At 49.8% G+C, this 10,379-nt stretch overlaps 1 protein-coding gene across 1 annotated transcript in view; it reads right to left on the bottom strand.

Annotated features, from left to right (window-relative positions):
- Positions 1-553: 553 nt before the first annotated feature.
- Positions 554-10,379, bottom strand: part of SALL4 (spalt like transcription factor 4) — a 13,532-nt gene continuing 3,706 nt past the window's right edge. The window contains exons 2-4 of the mRNA XM_057379480.1: positions 3,619-6,150; positions 2,709-3,016; positions 554-1,483 (exon numbers count right to left, since the gene is read on the bottom strand). Of these exons, the coding sequence (XP_057235463.1) occupies positions 1,070-1,483; positions 2,709-3,016; positions 3,619-6,150 (3,254 nt within the window). The 3' untranslated portion in view covers positions 554-1,069. The remainder of the gene's footprint in view (positions 1,484-2,708; positions 3,017-3,618; positions 6,151-10,379) is intronic.

Here is a 10,379-nt window from a genome sequence, read left to right as displayed (position 1 = left end):
ACAGACCACCAAAAAAAACTTAAYGACCAGAGTAGGAATGCCATCCAAAAACCCACAAAACATTTAACCTAAGCATGAATACTTCATATTTAAATACAGGTTTACACAGAACGATCTCCTAAATTACCCAAATGAAAAAAAAAATAAAATAAAAACAAAAAGTCTCTTGCTAAGGAAACCAGTTCCCATGGCAAATTGCAACAGTTACCTGAGATTCCTTGCAGAGCTTTTAGACCTGACTTCCCAAGGCAAGTCTTCCCTTTCAAGAGGAAACAAAAACAACAAAAAAAAAGTATATACATACCCACCCATGCATGTTTGGGGCTCTTGGTATYGAAATAAAACATCTAGGAAAAACTGCCCATCTTTGGAAGCAGGAATTTTGGCACTAWGCTTCAAGGACTGTCCTAGTAGTAGTATTAAATAAGCAGCAGTTAACAACACAAAGAATTAATTACTTAGGAGCAGTGACTAAAGAAAAACAGCAACTTGCTTTTCATAGAACTTCTGAGGCAAAAAAAAAAAAACAATTAAAAAAAAAAAGTTTGTAGTTTTTATAGCCATTCTTAGGAAAAAGTACATTCAGAAACCACACAGAGCCAAAAATCCAAACAGAAAAACTCTTTCTAAGAGGGTGGCAGACATTCTAGGATATTTACCCGCATTAATAGTTTCCATTTCTCATCAGTAAATAGAAGCTTCTCCAKCAACAGTAGGTTGTTTCCACTCTATTCAAAACCCCCATTATCACTCTAAACAAAGAGGTAAATATTCTAACCTTTGGAATTTCAAGTTGTAGAAACTTCTGTAAGGCTGTACACATTAAARTCACATGTAAGAACTACTTTGCAAGACCCGCATCTTTCCAAATAGAAGGAAATCCTATTCTTTATTAATTACTATTTGCAAAGCAATATCATGATTGTACTCTGGGCAACTCTTACAAAGACAACCATAAAATCATTTGCACGTCAATAGGAAAATAGGAGGCCGAAGTGGAATCTCTCAAAAATATACGTTTGTGTCTATATATATTTGCTCTTTGTGTAGGTCATGTCCTTGTGAGCCTTTAGCTCACGGCGATTTTGCTCTCCTCCAGGAAGTGAGGGAATTGGTGTTTTGGCACATTGTCTGCAGCAGCAGCGCCCGTTTTCTCCGTGTCAGAGCCGGCACCAGCCTGAGCCCCGTCCTTGGCAGSCGGGGCAGTGTTCAAGGGCGAGCCCCCGGGCACGGGCACGGGCAGGGCCCCGCTCTGGATCACCGAGATCTCGTTGGCTTTCACGGCCAGCCCGTTGCTGAGCACAGCCGCGTACTGGTTCCACACGGCGGGGTCGATGCTCACCGAGGGTGCCACCATGTCCTTGGGGAACATCTCYGACACCTTCTTGGGGTCGTTGTTGCCCAGCAGGGCCATGGGGTTATCGATGGACAGCCGCCGTCCCCGCCGCGCTGAGTTGTTCCACATGTGGGTTCCTACGTGGACCTTCCAGAGGGAGGGGGAAAGCAAATTAATATCATCATTAATGTAGGGGCTCTTTGTGGTGCACCCAAATTCCACTCTGCTTGCAGCCAAGTGGCCCAAAGAAGTCAGGCTTGCTCCATTTGTATTCGGGGAGATATTTGAACTGGGCAGCTCCTGTCAGAAATATTTGAACTGGGCAGCTCCTGTCAGAAATATTTAAACTGGGCAGCTCCTGTCAGAAATATCTAAACTGGGCAGCTCCTGTCAGAAATATCTAAACTGGGCAGCTCCTGTCAGAAATATCTAAACTGGGCCTTTCCTGTCAGAGTTCCCTTTCTGGCACGTGTAAGACACAGTGATCCCCCTGCCTGGCATCGCCCTGGCTCTCTGCAGTTTGCTGCTGGAGCACTTGGAGGGCTGTGCTTTACACTCAGAACAGGAGGTGCTGGGCACAGACCCCCCTCCTCTGCTCCCAGAAGAAAAGCCAAGTTATCTGCTGCAAGCAGACTACTCTGAGAAAATACTGGAAAATGCAAACAAGCAGCAAGGAKTCTGGCAGAGAGGCTCACTGAGGCTGGAATCCTGCACACCACGTTCTGCTGGTGCTGCCAGCAAGGCACTGCTCACACACTGCAGGGTATTTWATTTTCTCTCCCCATCAGGACTGAAGAGCCTGAAGAGGTTCTCACAGGGAGGGAGAAGCCTCTGTGCAGCTGAGGGAGCTGAGTCCCTCACAAACCAAACGGATTCATCTGGCAAGAGCACAGGATGGCAGCAATTCTCCAGCGTGTGCTCAGACACAATCCCTGAGCACTTTGTGCCACCTCAGGATTATCCTGGTTTATCCCTCCTCATCTCCCAAAATTCCAAAGCAGGGCACTGTAATGCATTCACTCCGCAGGCAGCATTTTGTATCGTTCAAAGACATGCTTATGTCTTGACACATCCAAATCCAAATTAAAAATGAAATCAATCTGCTTAGTAAGGGCTAAGCCTCCCCTTCCATCCCAAAAGAAAAGTCAAGGACAGGAGCAAAGGCCTGTGGGTGATCTCAGCTAACATTTATACAAGAAATTGTGTGGAGAAACTCAACAGGGAGACAAGAGTCAAAAGTATTTGAGGAACTAAAGAAAATCCTTTAACTCAGCAAGGAGACAAGAGTCAAAACTATTTGAGGAACTAAAGGAAATCCCTTCCACCTCCAGCATGAATTTCACAGACAGAAGATGACAAGATGGGGACCCACCTTGAGGTTTCCCTTGGTGGTGAAGGCTCTCCCGCAGATGGTGCAGGCGAAGGGTTTCTCTCCGGTGTGGGTGCGCTCGTGGATCTGCAGGGCGCTGGCAGACGAGAAGTTCTTGCCACAGGTAGTGCAGATGTGCTGTTTGGCGGGACGGCAGAACTTGGGGCGCGGCACCAGCAGCGGGGCCACCCCTGGGGACAGCGCCGGGGGACCGATGAAGTGGCCAGTGCTGAGGGGACGCTCGCTGGGCAGCTCCATTTTGATCAGGGCTGGTGGGGCTCTGACAAAGGCAGTTGGAATACTGCTGCGACCTGGGAAGAAAGCCGAGGTAACGTTTATGCCAAGCTCAGTCTGGGTCTGAGTTTGAGTCTGGCTCAGACCCCAGATGCCCTGCCTTGGAAGCTGCACACCTGCAGAACCCACCCCACTGCCCAGGACACCCCAAAACAAATCAGTTCATCCCTGTGTTTTCTGGTGAGCTGGAAACAGAAGGTATTTCAGGTCAAATTTACATCAACCTTAACTGCAAAGAGCCTGAAAACCCCACAAAGGAACTCAGAGTTTGTGTCACATTCTTGGGATAAGCAGCTTTCCCACAGAACACCAATGTATTTCTTTAAAGAGCTACGAGGAGGTATCAGGTGAGCCCATGAAAGGTAGAAAAGGGCACAGTTTCTGCTAATTTTAAGGACCAGTTTCTGTTAATTTTAAGGACCTTGCAGGAGATGACAGCACTTTGAGAATCATTCAATTTTGGGCCTTAGTCAGGAAAACTTTACAGGGCCTATGCCCTTATCCAGACAGAGGAGCAGGAAGAGGGGAAACTGAGGAAGTTTTGCTTCCCATGGTCCTTTCAGAGACTGATCTCCCACTGCCCCACCCCAAACCACTGCCAGCCCTTTGCATCGCTCACCATATTCTCCGTTGGCAAAGTGTAACCCGGGCTCCTCTTTAATCACCTTGCGGCCGATGTTGCCGTACGTCAGATCCAAAGCTCCCACAACCCCTTCCACCTCCACAGGAGCRCTCTCAGGCCCCTCGGATTTACTCCCCGTGCCCAACTCCTCCTGGCTGGGGAAGGCAGGGGACTTGGAGCTGACGCTCTCAGCCTGGCTGTTGGCCGGGGACAGCGCCTGCAGCGACGCGGCCTCGGAGGCGGCGGGGCTCCGGCCGTTCTGGTACTCGCCGTCTCCGGCCACGGAGGACGAGTCGTTGGTCAGGCCATCGCTCTCCGCGGAGTTGTCGCTGGATTTCAGGCTGCTCTGGCGCTGCAGGCTCAGAGAGGAGCTGACCACCTTCATCTGGCTCTCCAGGGCCGTCACCCCGGAGAAGGCGGTGGCCGCGGCGGGCGACTCTGATTGTGCATCGTACGGGGTGGGAGGYTTGGAGGAGCTCCTGGGGCCGTCCTGAGAGTCCACGTCCTCTTCCATGTCTATGCTCTCCACCATCTCCTCGGGGCGAGCGCTGTCCCCGTTCTTGTCGGCCCCAGCGGGCTCCAGGTCGGTGCTGTCCCCAGCAGCTTCGGGCAGAGGGGTGTTGGGGATCTGCCCRCCCATGTGCATGCGGATGTGCTGCTGCAGCACCACGGCGTTGGTGAACTTCTTCTGGCAGATGGGACACGAGTGCTGCATCTTCAGGGGAGTGTTGGCCCGGTGCACTCCATAGTGGGTTTTTAGGTTCCCTTTGGTGGAGAAGGCACGGCCGCAGATCTTGCACTTGAAGGGCCTCTCGCCGGTGTGAGTGCGGTAATGCATTTTGAGCGAGCTCTGGCAGCTCAGCACTCTGTGGCAGATCAGGCACTCGTTGGGGTCGGCAGTGGATTTGTCGATGTTTTCCACCAGCTGCTGCAGCTTTGATGTCTCAGAGCCCTGCTCGTTTGACCCACTTACGTGGAAGATGCTCACGCTGCAGGCAGCTTGCGGTGAGCTCAGGCTCTGCTCCGTCCCCGACTCGTGACCGACCGCCCCCGACGAGGAGGAGCCGCCCTCGCTGTCCGGGGAGGGTCTGCACTGCAGATCGCTGGAGAACGGACTGGGCAGGGGTTCCTTGATGCCTGCCAGGCTGGACACGGCCTGGGGCGCGGCCGAGGCCGCAGAGGTAGGCAGAGTTGTTAGCAGAGGTTTGCTGTCCACAATCAGGTTGGACTCATCCAGCGGCACGGACATCCCGTACGGGATCCCGGTGCTGGTGGGAACATTGTCCAGGTGCTCGGGAACCGGGTACGGGTTCATCTTGATGTGGGGGTACTTGTCCTTGTGCCGCTGGAAATGCACTTTGAGGTTTCCTTTGGTGGTGAAGCGGTTCCCGCAGATGTTGCATTTATAGGGCCGCTCCCCGGTGTGGGAGCGGAGGTGGATCTGCAGGGCGCTGTCATTGCCGAAAACCTTCCCGCAGAACTTACACTTGTGTTTGAAGAAGGGCTCCTCGGTGGCGGGCTTGCTTTCCGACACGCTGATGTTGGGGGGCTTCCCCTTGCCCTTCTTGGAGGAATCCATCACGGAGGAAACGGCCGACAGCGGGTTCTGGAAGATGACCGAGCCGGAGGACTGAGGTAGCAAAGGGTTCGGGAACTGCGAGATGGAGCCGGGGAGGCCTCGGCTGCCCTCGGGCTTSAGGGGGAAGGAGGAGGAGAGCCCGGCAGCCAGCGAGCCGGCGGCTGCCATGCCAGGGCTCGAGTGAGGTAGTTTGCCTTGCTTCAAGGATTCCAGCGATAGGCTCTGGCTCCCCGCTTTCTGCCCGATCAAAGCCACGGCCGCCGAGAGCTGCTGGGACATGTGTGCGCCCAGCGCCTTGAGAGGGTCAGCGGCRGCGGCCAGCGAGGGGTGCAGGGCGTGCGGGGCCATCATGGCGATCTGGATGCGGATCTGCTCCGTCAGCTGGATCTGCTGCAGCTGCTGCTGCTGCAGGCACACCAGCTGCTCCAGGATCATGGGGATGGCGTTGAAGCCGGCCGCCGAGGACGAGATRGCGTCGGACGCCCGCTGGTTGACGGCCACCTTGGTGCCGCGGATGGTCTGCAGCGTCACGTTAGTGTTGGGGACTTTGGCTTTGGGCAGGTAGCTGAGGCCGGGGGCTGCGGCAGTGATGGGGGGCTCTATTTTCAGGTACATCCCTCCCACCCCGTCAGCGTCCAGCTTTCCTTCTCTCTTGTCCACGGAAGCGGCGCAGCCCTTTGTCTGAATGTCCTTGCGTGTCCGGCCGTCCATCCGCTCGCTCGGGAACGGCCCCAGAGTGGCCTCGGGGAAGCTCTCGGGGGGAACCGTTCCCTCAGCGTCATTCATGATCAGAACAGGCGGGTTTTTAGTGCAATTTTTCTTATGCTCAAGGAATTCGGAGAGAACAAAGAATTCTGCACAGCATTTCTCACAGATTTTGGTTTCCTCAGTGCGGCACCTTTTGGAACTCATTTCACCATCTCTATCACCTGGGACGTCTTGTGGACTCCCTTAAAATAAAAGAAAATCACATTATTAATTGCTAGGTTTAGACACACCACTCACCATTAAGATCACCAACTCCACCTGAACTGCAAATTAAAGATACAAGACACTGAATCAATTTTGCAGATTAATCTGAAGTTCAGCTCTTTGTTTTGATACCAACTCCTTTGCAACCCCAAAGAAATCTGCATCTCAGAATTTCAGGTTTTCAAGAAAAAACATAATATGAAAGAACTCTCAGGAGGCTCAATGAAGAGGTTTATCCCAAATCCCTTTATATAGGTTAAAAAAAGGAACAGTCTAGCAAGGCAACACCTGTAACACAGCTTAAAAGGAAAAGAAGGCAGAGAAAGCGTCGTGGCACTGAGCAAAACACCACAGGAGCTTATTTGGTGTTTGCACTTCGGGTTCTAACTCTTCATTTATCATTCTCAGAAATTCTCACTGATTGTTAACCCAGGAATTCTGAACAATTCTTAACTGTACCGATCTAAACAACCTTTCACAATTATGAAAGTAACTATGAGAGAAGAGGGCTGACAAACGCAAAGCAAGGCCAATATTAGCTCTTAAATCCTTCAAAAGCATACACACCCCAAAAATAATCTCCACAAGCTCACAGCAGCAAACAGGACACGATTAACTTGCAGAACTCCACACAGATAGGAACCTACATTGATACTGAGGATTATTTAAAGTTAATCCAAGTTACAATCCCGCTTGCAAAGTCACACCATTGCTGATTCTCTCAGGAGGCCTCGCTCAGCTGCATCCACAACTCACCCACTTTTGGGAAGGGGCAGGGAAAGCCAAGCTGAGCTCCAAATCCCCTCCTGCCCTCCCACCACCAGCACCCCACAGCTCAGACTGAGAAAAATTTGCACGTGGACAAAAAAAAAAAATTCGGGGAAATATCTGAACTAGAAGAGGTTAAGAGAAAATATAACCAAAACAGGATGTTTTTGCTCAGCCTTGCCATGGTTCAAACACCAAACTCACACCCAGCTCGGGGCAGGGCAGCGCTCAGGACAGGAGGGGCAGGAGGGAAAGCTTCCCTTGGAGGGGCTGAAACATCCTGGAGCCCCCAGTGTGACTGCTCCAGTTCTGAGGGGTGMCAGGGGGGCACAGCAATTTCACCTTCCACAGCCCCAGCAGAGCCCAGTGGAACTGTGTCACACACATGTCCTCTCCAGTGCAGCTCTATGGGAATGGTGTCACACATGTGTCCTGTCCATCAGGAATGGTGTCACACACGTGTCCAGCCCAGCACTCCTGGAACAGTGTCACACACCTGTCCTGCCCATCAGGAACAGTGTCACATACCACTCCTATCCATCAGGAATGGTGTCACACACGTGTCCAGCCCAGCACTCCTGGAACAGTGTCACACACCTGTCCTGCCCATCAGGAACAGTGTCACATACCTCTCCTATCCATCAGGAATGGTGTCACACACGTGTCCTGTCCAGCCCAGCTCTCCTAGAACAGTGCCACACATGTGTCCTGTCCTGCACAGCCCATCAGGAACGGTGTCACACACCTGTCCTGTCCCACCCATCAGGACAGTGTCACACACCTGTCCCACCCATCAGAAATGGTGTCACACACCCATCCTGTCCTGCCCAGCCCTCCTGGCTCCAGTCCATCCCCAGCTCACCCCCTGGAACAGGTGAGGCTGGGACTCTGCAGGTTCAGGAGCTCTTTGCAGCTTTGGAGTGAAGGTGTGACTGAACCATGTCCAGGTGACAGCTCCAGCACACGATTGTGCTGTTTGAGGGGTGTAGAACCTCTCTAAGGGAGGATATTGCAAACCGATATTGCAAACCTTGACATTTCTYAGCTCAACTAGGGCACTCTGTGCATTCAACAAAGCAAACTTCAATCGTTTAATGCTGTAGGACACAAAGTGTGTGTGAAATTTTACTTTTAAAAATAAACATTCGATCAATTACAAAAATTTGCAGATTATCAGAGGCATGCTCTGTTATGAACTGTAGAACAGTAAATCCAAATCTGCACAAGTCCTTGAACGGGGAGGAGAGGAGGTCTCAGCACAGCTATGATCAAAAATGTTTGGATGCCTCCCATTTAAACAGGGAGAATTAAACACTTCCCCTTCAATCCGAGCAACTTCCACAAGTGTAAGGAACAAGAACAGCAGCATACATYTCCCATCTCAAATATCACTGAAGGGATGTCTCTAAAATGGATTAAACTCTACAGGAAAACATACAGAGAAATCTAGGCTGCCAAAAAATACAGCTAGTACATGAYTCACAACCTGGGCAACAGAGCCAACCAGCACCAACAATAATTACTGTTTATTCATTTTGCAGGAGTCTGAGCAAATAAAGTAGCTACGTTGAAAAAAGATAATTTTCAGAACTACTCTACACTGATTTAAGTGGCCTTTACTTTCCTATTTAATAGAATACACTGAAACATGAAAATCTCTTCTCCAAACCCTTTAGGATTTGGGGCTTTCCCAGTCCCATCTCCCAGGYGGAACGGTTTGCACATTACAAAATACGACAAAAATAAGCTCAGCTTTACTTTGGTGCAGAAATGTCTGCACCCAAGCCTGCTGCCCTCTCCCAAGGAGATATTCCAGGATAATGTCCAGACAAGTCCTCAAACTTTAAGTGCTCCAAAGCATCTGACATTTATCTCCTTTCCCTTGATAGTASTTCTTATTTTTCTACTTCTGCACTGGAAAGATGGCACTAAATCCAATGTTCCGTTTCCAACCTCCAGCACAGCCCATACTCCTCATTTCATAATTTTCATAATTCTGAGCAGCTCTGGTAACTCCTCTGGTTCTAAGCAGCAGTTGCCATCTCAGAGAAAKAAACTGCAGTGAAAAATTTGCTGCATGACAAACAGTGAAGTTATGCCTTATTTACACTTTTACCTTAAAAAAAGTAACTATCTTATTATGTTTCACAAGCAGTTTTACATAAATTCACAAGCAGGACGCTGGGTTATTTTACAGCAGCTGGAATAATTGTTTCTGTAAAAGACCCAAGAGCTTCTGTGAAAATCATCTTGATTTGTAACCAGCTCCTCTTTCCAACCCTGAGTGCTGCAATCAGAGCACCTCAGCACCCAAAACCCCGCAGCCACCACCAAATAAAATAACACAGCCACCACCAAAATTAAATAACGGCCTGAACTCAGGGCTTTCCATGCCAGGAGGGCAGCTCTGCCCAGACTGCACAAGGATTTACCGAGGACAGCCCTGCCACAACAATCCCTCGTGCACTTCACTTAACCCTCTCCAAAGGCTTCCCAGGGATAGGACTTCTACTGTGTTTTTTTTTATCTCCCCACCCCCGAATTTCAGGAATGTTATCTCTCAGCATCTAGTTATCCAATAAGTTAGAAGAATGCAGTAAACCCAGCAGGGGGGTTAGATTGAATCACTGGCAAATGGATGGAAAAAATCCACTATTGTGTAGGACAAGGCAGTCATCGACAAGGGAGGCTGATAAAATCCACACCGCTCGAATTAATTTTTTTTTTTTAAGGGAAACAGTAAAAGGAGTGAAGTAAATCTGATTTGAAGTGATTTCAAGAAGGGTGCTGCTGGTCTATCACTTATCTAAACCATTAGCAACCTTTTTTTTTAACTTTATTTCACTAGAATTGGGATGAAACAGAAGCCACTTTTATTCCAGAAGTTTTAATTCCTTTGGTGAGCTTACTTTCCCCACAGCCTACTTCTGACCAACTAGTTTTACTCTGAGATTAACAAAGCCGGGCACTTCCCCGGTAAAATTAACTCATGGAGGATTAATTACCACCCCTCCACTCTGTGTGAACCCTCTGCCAGCAGCTCCCTGCTCTCTCCTCGTGATTCCCCGATGCTTTTCTGCTCCCAGCTGCTGAGAGAGGACTTCAGGAACTCCAAACTCCTTCTCCCCCTACCAAACACCATTTAACGCATTTTAGCGATGACAAAATCGCTTCCGTGAGCAGGAAAGGACAACTTACAGAGATATCTCAGTTTTCTACACTGAATTCATCAGCCGCGTTTTTCCACCCAGGAGCGAGGCTGAAACGCGTTATACCTACAATCAGCATTTCATARGCTCCATCTCAGGGCTTGAATTATTTTATTATCTACTCACTGATTCACYCTTTAGATAGCCACAACCTCGAGCCACACATTCGGCCACAGACACAGCAACTCGCGGCGAATTAGCGGCTGAGACGAACAAAATAAGCGCTGAAA

The sequence above is a fragment of the Malurus melanocephalus genome, unplaced genomic scaffold (assembly GCF_030028575.1).
Source record: "Malurus melanocephalus ecotype Western Australia unplaced genomic scaffold, MMel_1.1 scaffold_407, whole genome shotgun sequence".
NCBI classification, from domain to species: domain Eukaryota; kingdom Metazoa; phylum Chordata; class Aves; order Passeriformes; family Maluridae; genus Malurus; species Malurus melanocephalus.
The sequence above is the reverse complement of the archived record's forward strand: the minus strand, read 5'-3'. Positions and strand labels throughout refer to the sequence as shown.